General features: G+C 45.3%; 1 protein-coding gene across 5 annotated transcripts in view; it reads right to left on the bottom strand.

Annotated features, from left to right (window-relative positions):
- Nucleotides 1–19,056, bottom strand: part of JMJD1C (jumonji domain containing 1C) — a 509,668-nt gene that overhangs the window by 87,927 nt on the left and 402,685 nt on the right. For all 5 annotated transcript variants that reach the window (XM_068255133.1, XM_068255136.1, XM_068255134.1 and 2 more), the window contains 2 exons: nucleotides 11,488–11,593; nucleotides 2,169–2,293 (listed from right to left, as the gene is read on the bottom strand). In XM_068255133.1, the coding sequence (XP_068111234.1) occupies nucleotides 2,169–2,293; nucleotides 11,488–11,593 (231 nt within the window). The remainder of the gene's footprint in view (nucleotides 1–2,168; nucleotides 2,294–11,487; nucleotides 11,594–19,056) is intronic.

Raw genomic sequence — 19,056 nt, 5'->3', positions numbered from 1 at the left:
GTACGAGGCCTTCATCAATATTTGATTCAAAATAACCGAACTTTAAGCACAGATCCTTATTGCTGAATCTATAATACGCTGCTCTGGCTAGAATACTGCAGCCACTAAAAAGGGGAAAGTACCGCAGTATTTATACATGAAGTTCCTCTTTCAGGAAATACACTCACGTCAAGCAGAAGCAGGATAGATCACTCAATGCAGCCATCCACATTGCTGGCACAAGTCCCGCTGCTTTGTGCTGATTCATTACACACTTAGCATTAAGTATAATGGGATTAAAATAATCATCAATGATTACCCAGCTTTCAAAAAAAATGTACAATAGACCTCCTGCATGAAAGCTGGAGTATGGGAAAAAATTAATGGCTTCTCATAAAGAGCTCTCTCGCTAAAAGCTGGATTGTGACTGGCTATTTTGGATGTTTTCCACTTACTTCCAACCCAGCAGCCAATCAGATATCTCCTAATGGGGTCTGGATGACGTGCGTCACACTTTTTTTTTTTTTTTTTACAGCTTTTATGTAAAGACCCAGTATGTTATTACAAATAAAATACATTAGCCATTTTGACTTCCCTCAAGAGCATGCTGGGACATGTAGTGCCTCTGTTTTAAAGGGTATGTTAAGTGAAAACAATGTCCCCCAGTTTAACTTACCTAGTCGTCCTGGTCCCCGAGTCGCTGTACCCCTTGGAAAACTGGCTAACCGAGCCAGTTGCCAGACCATGCGCTTTCTCAATCACGCTCTTGTTGCTGGGAGTGCTCAGCGCATTTGCAATCTTTTGAACTGCGCATGTATACAACGTAGGAATTTTGCACTTGTGCCGGTGACGGGAGCGCAATTGAGGAGGCACTGCAGCTTTCGGAGGAGCACAGATGATGCAGCGATCAGAGCAGGACAGCGGCAAGGGACCAGAACAACTACAGAGAGCTAGAAGATATCCTAGGTAAGTTAAACTAGGGGTTATTTTTTAACTTTAGATTTTCTTAAAAGAGACTCTGAAGCGAGAATAAATCACGCTTCAGAGCTTATATTCAGCAGGGGCATGTGTGCCCCTGCTAAAACGCCGCTATGACGTGGCTAAACGGGGGTCCCTTACCTCCCAAATCCCCTCCGTTGTTCTCAGGGATCTCTTCCGCATAGAGGCAGGGCTAACCGCCGCAGCCCTGCCTCACGCGTGTCTGTCAGCGCGCATCTCCGCCTCTCCCCCGCCCCTCTCAGTCTTCCTTCGCTGAGAGGGGCGGGGGAGAGGCGGCGATGCGCCGCTGATAGACGACGCTGAGAGGCAGGGCTGCAGCCGTTAGCCCTGCCTCAACAGCAGCAAAATCTACGACCAAGTTGGTCGTATATTTTGCAGGGAAGGGGGGGTTGGGGGGTAAGGGACCCCCATTTAGCCGCGGGATAGCGGCGTTTTAGCAGGGGCAAATAAGCACTGAAGCGAGATTTATTCTCGCTTCAGTGTCTCTTTAAAGGACATGTCAGAGGTGAAAAAAAAAAAAAAAACAGAAAAAAAACAAGATCTACTTACCTGGGGCTTACTTCAGCCCCTGCCAGTCCCTTAACGCAGCTCCGCTTCCAGATGGTGTCCCAGGCTCCCCTCAGCAGAAGACATCTGCAACGGAGGGGACCCCGGGACACCGGCTGGGAGCTGAGCTGCGGCGAGGAACTGATGGGCTGCCAGGGGCTAAAGGAAGCCCCAGGTAAGTGGATTTTTATTTATGGTTTTATTATTTTTTTTACCCTGAATGTGTCCTTTAAGGTGCTCATTAACAGTACAATATTTTCCTCAAATGCAATCATTCAAGCTGATTTTTAGGATCAAATTTTACAAAAGAAAAAAAAACACAGTATGTTGAGAAAATCGACCAGAAATAATTCTATGGTGGATTGGAATACAGAATTTTATAGATCAGAATGTTGCGTTTACGATTGTATGTGAAGAGATAAAGTTCCCTAATCGACCCGTTTATGGAATCAATTGGCAGTTACTTTCCGATTACTCACGATCCTGCAAATCTGATCAAATGATTGCATCCGAGGAAAATATTGTACCATTAATGGGAACATTTACGTGTACAGGTTGCCAACCTAACAACAACCAAAGAGGTCTCCAAAATGCTACTGTTATAATGACAGTCTACAGCAAGGCGAACAAATGAAGTCACTCACCTGATCATTCATAACAATCATAGTGCGGGTGAAAAGGTCATGGTGAGTTATTATTCCAGTGAACCACTGGGTGGCAGAGTCTTGTCTGTACACCCTCACTCGATAGCCGTTTAAGGAATACGGACCTATGAAAAGAACAATGACACATTTAGCTACTCGGAAATCCATGTCTCGGAAGGTCGCTTGATCTCCTGCCAGCTATTACATCATATGTCGCTTTGGTTCCAGATATTGACATACTTGGAGCGGACGCACATGCTAGTCCACGGTCATCAAGTTTCATGTGTCTACAGTGCCATCCTCAAATGACTATGCTCTACTCTTACCAGTTATAAAATACTAGTTTCATAAATTAATAATAATTCACTATTAGGCTGGCTATGCTCATTGGCTGGATAGTGTAATTAAGGGATCTGCCTCTGACACAGGAGACCTGGGTTTGAATCTCGGCTCTGCGTGTTCAGTAAGCCTATGCAGTAAGGAGACCTTGGGCAAGACTCCCTAACACTGCTACTGCCTATACAACAGGTCCTAGTGGCTGCAGCTCTGGTGCTTTGAGTCCGCCAGGAGAAAACATATAAATGTTCTGTGTCTGTCTGTGTCTGAATGAATAAAGATTGGTAGACAGTTATATTTGTTCTGAAAAGGATATAGTATAAATCCTTAAAGGGAACCTAAACAGAGGGATATGGATGTTTCCTTTTAACCTCCCTGGCGGTCTATTAAGATCGCCAGCGCGGCTGCGGGAGGGTTTTTTTTTAATTAAAAAAAAAAAAACTGTTTCATGCAGCCAACTGAAAGTTGGCTGCATGAAAGCCCACTAGAGGGCGCTCCGGAGGCGTTCTTCCGATCGCCTCCAGGCGCCCAGAATAAACAAGGAAGGCCGCAATGAGCAGCCTTCCTTGTTTTGCTTACATCGTCGCCATAGCGACGAGCGGAGTGACGTCATGGACGTCAGCAGCCTCCGATCCAGCCCTTAGCGCTGGCCGAAACTTTTGTTCCGGCTGCGCAGGGCTCGGGCGGCTGGGGGGACCCTCTTTCGCCGCTGCTTGCGGCGGCGGCGATCAGGCAGCACACGCGGCTGGCAAAGTGCCAGCTGCGTGTGCTGCTTTTTATTTCGCTCAAATCGGCCCAGCAGGGCCTGAGCGGCGACCTCCGGCGGTGATGGACGTGTATAGTCGTCCATACCGCTGAGGAGGTTAAACAATACCTGCTGATCTCTTTTGCTGCAGCAGTGGCTGACTCACACACCTGAAACATGCATGCAGCTAATCCAGTCTGACTTCAGTCAGAGCACCTGATCTGCATGCTTGTTGAGAGACTGTGGCTAAAAGTATTAGAGACACAGGATCAGCAGGAGAGTTAGGCAACTGGTATTATTTTAAAAGGAAAAAAAACATATCCTCAGTTTAGGTTCCTTTTAAAAGGACAATTGAAGTGAGAGGGAAATGAAGGCTGCCATATTTTCTTATTCAATATCAGTTGCCCGGCAGCTCTGCTGATCTATTTGGCTGCAGCTAAATAGTTCAGCAGGGCTTCCAGGCAACTGGTATTGTTGAAAAGAAAATAAATATGGCAGAAAACTGTACACATGTGCACCTTCCAGTAGGTAGTCCAAAACTGTAATTTAAGAAAACCATGCCAGATCATAAAGGTTACAAACAACCACTGACACCAGCAGCTGGCTCCTTCTCATCCTCATCTCTGCAGCACAGTACGCTCTGCTGTTTTTACAGCCAAACGACACCCAAAATGAACAAGAATGATCATTTTGAGCCACCATTAATGCAGCAGGTGTGTAGGAACCTTGAAGCTAGAGCAATTCTCCACTGCAACCAATCAAAATCTTTGTTCCATTCAACATCCACCACCTGATCCGTACAGCTTCATCCCCTACACCGATGAAGGCCAATCAGACTGAAACAACTGCATGCATACAAGTTAAATTTAGGCTGGGTTCACACTGGCACAAAAAAGTTCCATTTTGTGAAACGGATCCTATGCATTCAAATTAGTCTGTATGGAACGGATCCATTTGGTTGGTTCCAGTGAGTAGAAGACAAGTTTGGGTCCTGAACTGTTTCTCTGGATCAGCCTGAAGAAGCGAATAGCGACAGAATTAATACTAGCCTATGGTTGCCGTGAATATTTTGCACATGTTCACCTGCCACCGTTCATTCAGGTCCTCCGCCGATGTTGTCGTGGCCACTTGGCCCACTGCAGGGAAGAAGCGCCGGTATACATATCAGAGAGCTCCATCAGAAGCATCAGGCTACAACTGGTTTGCAATAGCCCAATGGGAATCTTCCCTCCCCACGGAGTATTCTCATTGGTTCACTGAGTAGTGGGCCAATGAAAATCCTCCCTGGTGCTCAGGGATGATTCCCCATTGGTCGTTCTCAAACCAACGGGAACCTGATGCTTCTGATAGGGCTCTCTTATATGTTTACCATGGTTTCTTCCATGCAGAGTACCTGGGCTGCACTAGAATGTGACGGCGACAGGTACCGAGCAGCACAAAAACAGAACAGAAAAGGCAGATGAAAAAGGATGCCATTGTAACAAATTTTAGTGTTCACACAGCTTAAATATACCAGAAAACGTAAAGCAGAACTCAGAAAAAAACAACGATGCTGCAGAAACTATTCCTGTAACTAAATCAAAAGTATATATATGTGCCTGAAACAGCATTTTACCAGCTAAAGCGCTAGCCTTATTTTCAGCCCATGCCTCCTCCTACTTCAAGGTGATTCTACACTTTGCAAAATGCTTCTGTACAAACTTTGGCTTCAATTCATCAAAGGGTGTTCGATAACAAAACCCCAGTCCTTAAAATACCGCATTCGGTATTTTACACTTCACTGTGCTAATTCATCAATATTCTCCCATGTGTGGTAGAGGTTCGTTAAGTTACCGAACTACTAGGCTTCAATTCATCAAAGGCTGTTCGATAACAGCAGAGTGGTGCAGAGCAGCTTGGAATGTCCGTGTGTTGTTACAAGCTGATAACAATAGAAGGCATCCAGACATTCCTTTAGATGTAAAGGTGTTATAGTTACTGTTATTTATACTGCCTCTGCTGCTCTGAATCTGTCGATCAGTCTTTCTTAACATTTTATTTATTTGCCACAACGTAGATGAACTTCCTGGAGACATTACAAATGCCATGCTTGGTGATTTCACCACCAGCATCTTTGCATTATCAAACAGGGCCTGAAAGGGTTACACCACCGAAGGGAATCTGGGGATATATTTTGACCCGTTCTCTCTGCTCACTGCTTGGGGGGTCTGAAAGCTTGTGTGGAGAAGCCTGTGTGACCTATCAGCAGCACTTGCAGGAGAACAGGGGCTGTTTCTATTGGCTGCCTGCTCCTGCTAATCATGAAAACATTCACACAGAAGGCTTTCGAAGCCTGTAACGACAGGGGAGAGCTTGAGATAAACACCGAATGTGTTATCGAATGTGGGAACCTTGATGAATTAACATTTGTTGAGCACATGTCGGTAATTTATCTCATTGCTGTGTCATTTCAGCTTCTCATTCGGTAACAGCTTTGATGAATTAACATTTTCTAAAGTGCTTCGTTAAGTCAGCTGTTTTCAGCATTACCGAATGCGGTAATGTTTGATGAATTGAAGCCAAAGAGGACCTGACTCACAAAGACTGTCTGAAAAAACACTACATAATGGAAGTCTATTACACTTCTCAGGTACTACAGTCATACCATACCGTGCATTATCTGTCCACACTTTCACACAAGGATGTGAGCAAATGTAAAATTATCACTGCAAGTGCAAACAGCTCATCTGAGACAGTTTTCTGAATGTGACACATTGGTGTTTTGAAATTCAGTACCGGCACATAGACTTCAAGGACATGGCCTCCAACAGACATCACAGCTTTCACACTATTCAAGCCCCAGAGACCCTGTAAGAAAGTACACCCATGACTAACAGCGTGTGCACAAGCTAGCAAGGAAAAGCACAGCTCGACTTCCCCATTTCATAAACCGCACATCTGCAGTGCTACAGATACAGTCTAAGAACTGAGAAAAAAAAGCCTAATTAGAAAAACAGAGGTTATTAATCACATCACAGTGTACGGAGGAGTACTGTTTAATATCTCAAGTTTCTATGGCGAATACTCAGCAAGAGAATAGGCCACAGACAGCAATTCCTGCCCACCGACTGGCCATGTACTCCTCAGTGGGAATGGTAGCTACAGCACTACTTTACCAGCAGAAGAACACACATGGGGAAGATTCCAACACAGGAAGTGCAGGTGGAAGCTCCTCACACTTTCTAGGCCTGAACATAGATGGTGTTAGAAGAGGAAATCCCCCGTCTTTCTAAGAGAGCGCCTAATTCACATTCTGTATCTGTCGTTAAGAGGATGTCACCGATTGGCTAACTCCGATTTTTTAAAAAGAAGCACGATTCAAAATGTTTCTCTTTCAGGGTTTATGACTGAACATTACGGAGGCCTGAAGAAAAAATATTTACAAGATTTCCTTTAAAGTGAACCAGAGACGAAGCACCCTCATGTATTTTACCATATAGATCAGTGGGAACATTAGAGAACACCTACCCTGCTTTCTGTTTCATTCTGCACTGCACAGCTTGTTTCTAATCAGCCCTGATAAAATCCCGGACTGAGCATTCAGTCTGGCTTTGCTACAATGACTCAGCTATAATGATTCCTGAGCAGAGCCACAAGGGGGCAGGCTTGGACTTGAAAAGACATGAGAGAACACAGACTGAGCTATAAATATTCCTGAGCAAAGCCAGACTGAATGCTCAGTCAGGGATTTTAACAGGGCTGATTAGAAACAAGCTGTGCAGTGCTGAATGATACAGAGAACAGGGTAGGTGTTTTCTCTAATGTTCCCACTGATATATATGGTAAAATACATGAGGGTGCTTCGTCTCTGGTTCCCTTTGAAAAGCCTGCTTGTTTTTAGCCAATGAAAGGCATCACCCTTGCTCACCATCAGAATAGTTAACACTATAATCCTTAAGTTGACTACTTACAAAAATGGTGCAGGCAAATTTGAGCGCAAAATGAAGTCGAATGATGGCTGCCCGTGGTAAATACTATTCCCCTGCGAGTTGTAGCAACTTCGGGGGTAGAGAGACATGTAATTCGGGGCTCTGGCTATTGCGACAAACTACCTTGTTTTTTTTGTAGTTTGAGCTCAGTTTATTGCCGGTGCCCAAATTAGTAATCGAGTGTCGCTTTAGCTGTAATTCTTGATACAGCCTATGGCTGCGCCCCACATGATTAGCTGATCCACTTAAGCCTACTATACACTGGCAGACTTTCTCCCGAAATTCCCAAACGATAGATCACTCTCTGATTCTATCATTGCCACACACTGTACATCGATCAGCATGAAATCTATAAAAAATAAATACAATCACTGCTCCCCAGGTGTCCCCTGGTAATACTGCTCTACCTGAGTCCCCTGCTGAGCATAAGGCGCAGCAAAGCAAAGTCACACTCACCCCCCTGCAGACGCGCTCCTTCCTGTAAGTTTCTGTCATCTCCCAATGCATACCCCAAAAAACAGCTGGGTCACTGACTAGGAGAACGATGATAGGAGGACACAGGACAGCGAGTGAGACTTCACTATGCTACGCTAATACTCTGCAGGGGCCCCAGGGAGAGCAATGTCAGCAGGAGGAAGGAGCTGGGGACACACACCATTACCATCTCTAGCCCCCCCCCCCCCATTAGTTCCCGCTGCCATACCCCCACCACACCCCAACCCATCCTCCTTTTGGGCCACCACGGAATCCATCATCCCTAATCTACAATGACCTACAAGCCACAAAGCCATCAATATTACAATTGGGTGGCATCAATCCTCACATTGATCTATATTTCCAAGGAATATCGCTTAGGGCCCTTTTCCACCAGCGCGTTTGCGCTGGCTGAATCGCAAAAACGCAAACCGCTAGCGATTTTACAATCGCTACGGTTTGCTTTTTAACATAGGAATCGCGGTAGGTCATTTCCACTACCGCGATTCGTTTTTGCCAGGAACGCGAACGCGCGGTGGAGCGATATTTGCCGCGATTTTGCTATGCAGTGCATAGCATAGCAAAATCGCGGCCGTGAACGTCGGGGAATCGCCGGTAAGGGCCCTTTTCCACTAGCAATCGCAATCACAAATCACAAACGCCAGCGATTGCGATTTTTCATTAATTCTGTTATGCGATTGCGATTTGTGATTTTCATTTGCATTGCATTATCATTGTAAAAATCGCTCCAGCAAGCGATTGCGATTTCCAAATCGAATCACTGTAGTGGAAAATACTTCTTGTGATTTCTATGATAAAGTAACAACTCTAGTGATTTAAAAATCACTAGCGATTTGCGATTTTGTGATTCAGCAATCACAATCGCTCTAGTGGAAAAGGGCCCTAATTGCGATTCAGCAATCGCTAGCGTTCAGCGTGTACGCTAGCGATTGCTAGTGGAAAAGGGCCCTTAGTGCATGGGCACCTTTACTCAAAAACCTTTGCTTTAATGACTACCACCATACAATACTCTATAACGTCACCTGCTGTCGTAATCTAGTACAGCCGCATGACTACACAGATGCGGGTGTGCACTACAGAAGGGAGTAACATTTATGATACATGAAGTGTAGGAACCACCATACTTTAAATATAAAGCGATTCCACTAAATGTGATGCACATCTAGATTCTTTTTCATGTTAGATACCAACCACTTTAAAGAGAACCCGAGGCGGATTTATGAAATCTTAGGACACAGAGGCATGTCCTGTGCACAACTGACATGCCTCTGTGTCGTTCTGGAGCGGCCCCAATCGTCGTCGTCCACCTCTGCTAGCTTCCTCCAATCGGAAGCTAAGCCGCGACTTCCGGTCCAGGACGACACAGCGGCATGTCATTGTGCACAGGACATTTCTCTGTGTCTACTTAAGATTTCATAAATCCGCATCGGGTTCTCTTTAAGGCTTTACCAAAATCAACAAAAAAAAACACCAACTAATTAGCCTGCATCAAAGTGTACATTACTCCTGATCCTGTACCTCCAGAAAAGACAGGACTTCACACTGGGAGGGAAGTAGTATGAGAAACTACACTAGGTTTACCTCTTTAGCGCGCACACAGTCACACACACTGCTCTGCACAAGTTCCATCGTCAGCAGAATGAGGCCAACCCCTACTGCAGAGCTTCTACGGGGAACTCCCACTCCACAGATACAATCTCCACATTTAGGTCACGCGAGTGTAATTGACTTCATCAGAGCCTCCTACCCGAGATCAAGAGATCTGTGTGTTCTGAAGATGTGCCTTTACCAACATATAGTATGTTGCTCTTAACACAAGGCTACATAACATACAGCTTGTTCCACTACATGCTTCTTCAACCCACTGAACATCTGGTTTGATTTAAGCACAAAGAAAGTTACTAAATGAAGAAAAGCCCTGCCTTGCTATACAGTCAGAAGCCTATTTTTAGAGCAGTGATGCAGCTCCCTTCTCATCGCAGCATACTGCAAAACAACACAGCCTACTTACAAAAGGCTTGTTATTTTATGGTGGTTATCATCCATACAACGAGCAGCAATGTTTCCCTCCCAGGTGCTGGATCACTTATGAGTTTATGCAGGTCACATGACACTGAAAACATCAAGTTACTTGACTGACCAATTAGATGGCTACAGAAAAAAAGAGGGTATGTATGCAAAGTAGTTCATCCACTTGTGTTTATATGTAGGAGTGATGCCTAGGGACCTGGATGTTTGAATGAAAAATTGTACAATTCAGGTGTGGAGTACCAGTCACAGTTTCACTGTGTCAAGTAAGGAATGGATAGCTGTCCTTTATTTTTTATGCACAGCCGATTTATGTACAGTAAAAGTCCTTGCTTTAATGACTTAGGTTTTGTGGTAGCTATGCAGAGCAGGTGGCTTTGCATTGCACAGCATGGTACTGCCCTTGCCATGTGTTTTATTGCACTGCGGACCCCATTTAGTACACAAGTGCAGCAGTGTATTCTGAGAACACACACAGGTAGGAATGACAGGTAGTCTATACACCACCTGATGTCCTTGCATAAAACACACTGGAAGAGTTGCTGTAACTCACACAATACCTAAATGAGAACAAGGCCTTAACGAGGAACGCCAGTGAAAATAATGTAATAAAAAAGTGCTTCATTTTTACAATAATTATGTATAAATGATTTAGTCAGTGTTTGCTCATTGTAAAACCTTTCCAGTCCCCGATTTACATTCTGACATGTATCACATGGTGACATTTTTACCGTGGGCAGGTTATGTAGCTGCTGCTAGCTGTTTTGGCCTTAGAGACAGCTGTAAGCAGCCATTTCCTGTCTGTGAACATTGTTACATTGTGGCAGTTTGCCAGGAGCACTGTACTCACCACAATATCAGTCATACATCGCTCCCTGATGGTCTGTTTGTGAAAAGCAATATATTTCTCATGTAAAAGGGGGTATCAGCTACTGATTGGGATACATTTAAATTCTTGGTTGGAGTTCCTCTTTAAAGTGAACCTTAACTTATCTGTGGCTTCAACCAGCCCCCTGCAGCCGCCCTGAGCCTCCGCCATCCTAGAGAAATGCTCCGGTCCCCTGCCGCAGCTAAGTTTCGTCACTGAGCCATTACGCATGCACAGGAAGGTAACATGCATGGCCAGGGCCATGCAGGTACAGTGGTTCGGCGACTGGCTAGTCGACGAAAACTGTACTTAGCCGCGACGGAGGACCGGAGCATCATTCCAGCACGGCACGGGCACAGGGCGGCTGCATGGGGCTGGTAGAAGCGCAAGGTAAGTGAAATATAAGTATATATGGCTTCACTGGGTAACTTGTCATGTACTTAATCAGATCTCTCTACAACCTTCATAACAGAAATGGTGAACTGGTCTGTGGTCACAGAAGATCTTTACTATGTGGGTTTATTGCAGACAAATAATGCTATACAGTTACTTTAACAGCTTACATGTCAATGTTATCTACTGGTTAGCCTGGACATAGTCTAAACCACTGAACAACTCATACAGCTTTACATACATAGCTAACTGCTCCCCTTACTGACACTCATCATTCCAACTCCTGCAAGACTGAAAAAACTATACAAAAGCTTTCTCTTAGAATTCATTCAGATTTCATATTTTGGGGCTACGATTTGTATTTTCAGGGAAGAAACCTAACTGGCACCACGAAAGCTTACAAATGGAAGGATTACTCTACAAATAGAAGAAAGGCAGAATAACAGGTATGGATTACAGAGAATACGTAGATGAGCAGCCACTTACCTTGCATAAAAATCTCCTGAACCTTGTGTTCTTTAACCCAGGCTTTCACCTCCTCGTGAAGCTGGGGGTTGTCCCTGAGAACTGGGTTTAGACTGTCTACTTCATCCTAGAAATACAAGATAAACAACAGTCAGTATCAGTGCAGTGCTCGGAGGAGAGCAGACAGGAATAAATAGGAACATCTAGGATCAGGCTAGGAATCCGGCCGCATGTCCAGTCATACAAGCACTGGATTCAGACTGTAGACACCATGTTGGCCAAGAAAGAAAAATGTATTTATTTTTAGCTGGCTGCTATGTTGTCTCCTGTATATAGCACAGCGGCTAGACATACCGTGTATCTAGAATGTGTATACTGCCAGCCGGCTGGGTTAACAAAACTCTAGGCAGTTCAAACAAAACATAATTATGAGCTCAGCAATGTGTGGTCAACTGCACTGGAGCAGCCATAGTGACTGGAGTTTATAGTGCACTTCAAGAAACCAGTTATTGAAACTGGGGAAACACACACCTTTGATGCATTAATAAGACCACTTGTCAGGGACATTACCACCAGACATCCCACCTACTGCATAACTAGAAGTCTCTCCCACTGCACCACCAGACATTCCACTTACTGCATAACCAGAAGTCTTTCCCACTGCACCACCAGACATCCCACCTACTGCATAACCAGAAGGCTCTCCCACTGCATCACCAGACATCCCACTTACTGCATAACCAGAAGTCTCTCCCACTGCATAACCAGAAGTCTCTCCCACTGCACCACCAGTCATCCCACCTACTGCATAACCAGAAGTCTCTCCCACTGCACCACCAGACATCTCACCTACTGCATAACCAGAAGTCTTTCCCACTGCACCACCAGACACCCCACCTACTGCATAACCTGAACTCTCACCCACTGCACCACCAGACATCCCACCTACTGCATAACCTGAACTCTCACCCCCTGCACTACCAGACATCTCACCTACTAGGTCTGAAAGATAAATCAAATTTAAATCGAAATCACCAAGCTGACAATTTCTGAATCGTCAAAGTGACAATTTCCGTGATTACATTATTTTCACATGGGGAAGTTTGAAGAAGCGGCTTCAAACTTCCCCCAAGACCCAGCACGTGTAGCCTGCAGCATCAGCAGTGTTGGAAATACATTCTGACAGGAGTCAAACGCTTTCTGTCCTCTCTCGTCGTCTCTAGGCACGGCATACTTCCTGGTTCCTGTATGTCACATGACAAACAGGAAGTACTGTATGCCGTGCATTAGAGCCTGCAGGAGGCGAAGTTGATAGACTGGCATCGCTGGAATCGCGTTGGAAGGTATGTCCAGCAGTGCTGCAGCTTGGGGGACAGTCGGCACAGAGAGAGACCCAGGATGTACACAGAGAGAGGAGGACAGAGAGGCACAGATGGGGAACAAAGCTTGATTTGAAGGAAATCGTGAATCAAATCGAAATCGTGATTTCGGACAGAAATCGTTCAATTCAATTTTTTCCCAAAATCGTTCAGGCCTATCACCTACTGCATAACCAGAAGTCTCTCCCACTGCATGACCAGACATCCCCACCTACTGCATAACCAGAAGTCTCTCCCACTGCACCACCAGACATCCTCACCTACTGCATAATCAGAAGTCTCACCCACTGCACCACCAGACATCCCCACCTACTGCATAACCAGAAGGCTCTCCCACTGCACCACTAGACATCTCCACCTACTGCATAACCAGAAGTCTCACCCACTGCACCACCAGACATCCCACCTACTGCATAATCAGAAGTCTCTCCCACCACACCACCAGGCATCCTCCTACATCACCAACATCCAACTGCATTATCAGGGACTTCACCTCTGTACCACCAGGGACAGCAGCCATCAAATACCACACACCATGAGAAACACACACTGCACAACCAGAGAAAACACCCACAGCACTATTAGGAACATACCACACTGCACCCCGAGAAACCCCCATTGCACCACCAGAAACATACTCCATTGCACCACCAGGAACAGCACCACAGAGCATGGCTGCACCAGCAAAGACAACTTCCACTGCACCACCAGTGACAGCTTTACAGGAACACCACCACTGCACCAGCAGGGACAGCATCATGAGAACCACCACCAGAAACCAGAATGGATGCTACCAGTCAGCTCGGTATTATCTGATATCAATTACAGCTGAGAATCATGGGAAGTGTAGTTCTGTGCCTAACTAGCAGTTAGTACAGAAGCCAGCACCAACCCCTCCCATTAGCTACAAGTATAGGATAGTGGGGATATAATGCTAAGCTCATTTGGATATACAAAACTATTCACAAGCTTTATTTATTCATTTTTTATTTTAACCTAATTGGAGGAGGTCAGGAATGTTTATGGTTGATTTCCTTGGAGCTCGGTTCCTCATAAAGAATGAGTGTTTGCCAATAACTCCACCTGCAGCCTTACAATAATCCTTTCACTTTGCCTCACATCTCTCTTTCCCCATTAGAACTTGTAAATGAAATCTGGGCAGCCCCACACCTCTATTGTGCTGCCTCTGCAAGTGTGGGCTCAGTATTACTGAACAGTGCAGAATAACCCTCATTCACTCCCACAGCATTGTACACCATCAGCAGCACCATCAGCAGCAATTCCTGGATCTCACCCACTGCAGAGATAAGCTTCTCAATACAAGCGGTACAGTAACAAATGAATTGCTGTATTGGGACTAGAGGGCACTGAAACAGTAGCGTCCATAAACTGCTCTCCAGTCTCTGAACAAAGAGAGCGGGCCTGTTCAGTGCGTTACAGATGGAGTTAATATATCCAGAGGCTTCCCTCTACCAGGGTGGGTGTCGCTTTATTGCTTTTTATTTCACATTCACTTCACTTTAAAGGGAACCTGAACTGGTTGGAAACAAAATGAAGCTGGCCATACACTGGTTGAATGTTTACATTGATATTAGGCCTACTCTATGATTTGATCAAATCTGCTGAAAATCCATGCAGCAAACTATTCCCGAGCGAACGTTTTTCAGCTGAAATAGATGGATTCACTTAGTCAGGCCAGTTGGAAGATTGTGTTCGGTGGGCAGCAAGTCAGGAACGCGTCACAAGCGGTGTTGATTTCACGACAGACGCAGAAGTAGGGATGATCAAGGAGATGCAAATTTTTCTGAAATTATGCACATTTTTATGCAAATTTGTGCCGTTTGAAAACGGACCAATCAATTTAAACCCAGGTTTAAATTGACTGGTCCATTTTCAAGCTGCATATATCTGCATAAATTTGCAACAACTCAGGAACAATTTGCATATCTGTGATCATTCCTACGCAGCAGCAGAGCTTACACTTCAGTCCTGTCCGTCACGCGTCTTCTGTCCACCGCCAGGATCCTCCGTTCCTGTTTTTTCTCCTGGGCGTCTGTGTCACGTCACAAATGCTAGAGGCCAAACACAAGACCCCTCTAATGGTCACATAAGGTACGTGCCACGGTGCCGGTAGTGTTTGGCCTCTAATGTTCATCACATGACACAGCGCCCCAGGAGAAATGAGACCGGAAGGAGAGCCCGGCCATGGATAGAGGATACACGGTACAAGGAAAACCAAGAGCCCCAATAGTGTAATATGTACTGGTAAATGGTTACTAGATAGAGTAAATATTGAGGGCTCGTTTCCACTGTAGCGGTGCGGAATCGCCTGGATTCCACCGCAGAAGGAATCGCATGCAGGTGTGTTTTTTTACGCGTTATTTTACGCGATTACGCATGCGATTTCGCATAGGTTAGGCTATGTGCGTTTTTAACCATGTCACTGCCTGTGTAATTTACATTGGTTCCTATGCGGAATCGCATGCGTAATCGCGTAAAATAACGCGTAAAAAACGCATGCGATTTCCCTATTAAATACATTAGCGGCGATTCGCATGCATTCCACTAGCAGGCGAATTCGTTGGCTCTTTTGTGCGTTTTTTCACCGCTCATAAAAACGCACCACGCAAACGCTACAGTGGAAACAGGTCCATTCACTTGCATTACATGTGCGAATCTGCATGCGTTGGACGCATGCAGATTCGCGATAGTGGAAACGAGCCCTTATACTCACAAACCAGGGTTACCATTAGGCAACCACTGTAAAGGCAGGTGGGGAGATTTTCCTGACCCCACTCAGGAATAAGAAGTCGCTCTCTGTAGATGAGAAAAAGGGGGTTCAACCCTCCACCCAGGGTGGACACAATATTATGCAGGAGAACAGAGGCGCCAAGAGGATAAAAGGAAGCCAAATGAGCTTAAAAACCAAATTCTTGGTAAATAGAGGAGGTAGTGGTGGACTTACCTCCTCCAAGTAGACACACAACGACTGTAGTAAAGACAGTCAATATATTTTATTTATGAATGGCAAATATGCAATGCGTTTTGCAGGTTTGATACCACTTCATCGGGCAATAACAACGGAGCAATAGCATATGTGGTCAGTAGAAGAGCCAGGCACCTCTGTGATGGTTAACAGGTGAGAATTGACTACTTTGCACAGGCCTGGGGAGCGGGGGGCGCGGATTAGGTGAACAGGGAACCCAGCAAGCAGTGTGTATGGAATCTGTGTGTGGAAGGATTCGATCAGACAGATCCCTCTCCAGTCAGATAATGATCTGAGAGGGATCTATCGGTTGGGCCACATCGACCAGAGCATGGCCGGCCTTAGATACTTATCAGTAGCTGGATAGTGTACTGGCTCTGCCTCTGGCACAGGAGACCAGGGTTAGAATATCAGCTCTTGCTGCTCAGTAAATTAGCACCTAATTAGTGAGGAGACCTCGGGCAAGCCTCCATAACACTGCTACTGCCTATAGAGCGCGTCCTAGTGGCTGCAGCTATGGTACATTGATTAGGGAAAAAAGAGCGATATAAATGTGCTGTGTGTGCTCTAAAATGGTTTAGAACTATGCATGATTAAAACAAAAAACAAAAAATAAACCCTACATAAATGGAATATTCTACAAGATGGCCTAAAATACAAAAAAAAATCCTCCAAAAATGCATATAAAATATTTGCCAAAATAATATTGGGAAGCCTATCTGCGTTCTGTGGAGCGGGTCTATTTTGAACATATCTATTTACAGCTGCTGCAACACCTGCCTTTTGATTCTGAGCAAACACTGCTATCATAAAGGAGTCACTACAATGGGTGCCTATTCCCTGAACAGGGCGGCTTTGTGTGACAGGCCCGGCGTATCCCAGTGAGCAGAGTACTTGTAATGTTCCTGTGCCAGCCTCATTCAGCACTCTGCAGACATCGCTCCCTCACAGGGCTGCCTGGGGAAAGCGGCGAGAGTGCAATTTGCAAGTGAATATCATTAAATATTAAAAAGTGGCAAAAGCACCTGCATGGCGTTTCACAAAAGCTGAATTCCAGGGAATCTCTCCGTCAGATTTCAGAGGCTCTTTGTACCTCCAGTCTAGCGATACACTTCAAACAGTAGCGCATTGTACGAACAGAGCCAGATCAGGCACAGATTCCTTCTATGCGTTCAGCCGAACATTATTTTAAATGCATTATGAATAAAACATGCTGTGTGACAAGCCTGTCGTTTATCTGGAGAAATATTGCTGTATAATTGCAGCTTCTCAATTCTCTGAATGGATTGATGGTTATGCATTGAATCAAGTGGAACAGCGTTAGAATATGGTTTCAGATTTGTACAGATTTGTGAGATCTTGTGACGTATAAAGATTTGCAGTTTTTGCTAAATAAAAATGTAAATGATCTGCTCTTCCTGTTCATAGATTCTCAGCAAATGACAACAGTCAGACTTACCCGCCCCCTTCAGTCACATTGGCAGAAAGTGCTGTCAATGTGACTCCCCTATACCCTCGCCACCCATATGTACTATATACCCAGTATATTGTCACCTATACCCTGCCCATAACCTCACAACCATACCCCCCCCCCCCCTCCATGTTAACACTAATGTTTTGGTTTGGCAATGCGAAATGTATTTGGTCCTGCCAATAAAGCTTTCTTGGATTGGATGGCTGAGGGGCACGCTAGCCACAACTTCTCATTGACAGTATGAGAGAGTGACCAGGTCTGTTTAAAAAAAAAAAAAAAAAAAAAAACAACACACTTTTACAGAAAACGATTACTTTGTTACAGCTGAAACAAACAACGTAATACAACTGGAGGGTGTCTACTTCCTGCTTTCATAAAAGCAGACATAGGGTTAACATCGTGTGTTTACAAATTAGCTGCTCTGTCTAGGCAGCCAGCTGACAGCTGAGAGAAATTACAGTTGTGATTAGTCACAGATAAAGGGGGCTTAGACAGGCTAAGCTCTCTAAATACATACAGGGTACATTTGTCCACTTTAAAGGCCCATACACACGAGCCCTGTGTTGCTTCAGACAATTGTGCCTCGTGTGTATGGGCCTTAAGAGCAGGGGCGTAGCAATAGGGGTTGCAGAGGTAGCGACCGCATCGGGGCCCTTGGGCCAGAGGGGCCCTAAGGGCCCTCCCTCAACTACAGTATTAGCTTTCTATTGCTCCTGTGCTCATAATAATCACTTCTATAGATACTTGGAGTAGTGGAAATTATTAACAAACTGTTCCCCATCCCCTTCTTGCACCTCTGACACTGTAGTTGCCATTGGCAGGTTTTGATGCGCCGTATCAATTGTTATGTATAGAGTGCTTGGGGGGCCCCATTGTAAAACTTGCATCGGGGCCCACAGCTCCTTAGCTACGCCACCGCTTAAGAGAATAACTGCAGGATGCAATAGGGTGTTTTATTTGAGTCTGGCCACACAGAGCTGCATGGGCTCTTGTCTGTGACTGAGCCATTCCCTGCTGCCTGACAAAGTAACTGCATCCTCTGAGGAAAGGTCAGCTGTACACAATTAACAATCACTTCTTACCACACACTTCTGCTGAATGAGAGGAGAATACACTCCCTCCCTCACATTGCTTCCCTCTGATGTCATAGCTGCAGTGAGTTAAACCGGTATCACATTATCACATTTTCACAATGTAGGTGTTTTTGACTAAACAGTTGCAGCTATTTGCAGAGCAGGTGGTGTGGGCAGCCGTGGAAAGTGGAGCACAATTCACCCACGCTATGAAGTCATCTCTGTACTACATTATTTCCCATGTGTGCACTCAGAGCTTCTCATGTAACCATCAAGGCACTAAGCCCATCATCTGCATCCCCCTGTACAGTTTAATCATACAACACTCCATGTACAGAAAGACGGTTCTGCCTGCAGGACAAAACGCAGTGTAATGAGCAGAATGGGAAGGCAGTCTGAACGCCTATAAACAACTGCTGCAGCGGGCCAGTATCCGCTATCAACTGATGACAGGCAGGCAGATGGTTCTCTTCTCACACAGCACATATGTAGACAAGCTTCAAGCTGAACAGGCTATTTGTGCTTTGCTTGTATTACAGGGACACAACCACTGATTCTCATACTCCAGCCATCCAGGCTGAGTGTTTGTGCCTTCCATGCATTACAGGGACACAACCACTGAGTCTCAGACTCCAGCCATCCAGGCTGAGAGTGTTTGTGCCTTCCTTGCATTACAGG

Source organism: Hyperolius riggenbachi, chromosome 10, assembly GCF_040937935.1.
Source record: "Hyperolius riggenbachi isolate aHypRig1 chromosome 10, aHypRig1.pri, whole genome shotgun sequence".
NCBI lineage: Eukaryota > Metazoa > Chordata > Amphibia > Anura > Hyperoliidae > Hyperolius > Hyperolius riggenbachi.
Note: the sequence above shows the minus strand (reverse complement) of the source record. Positions and strands in the feature narration are given on the sequence as shown.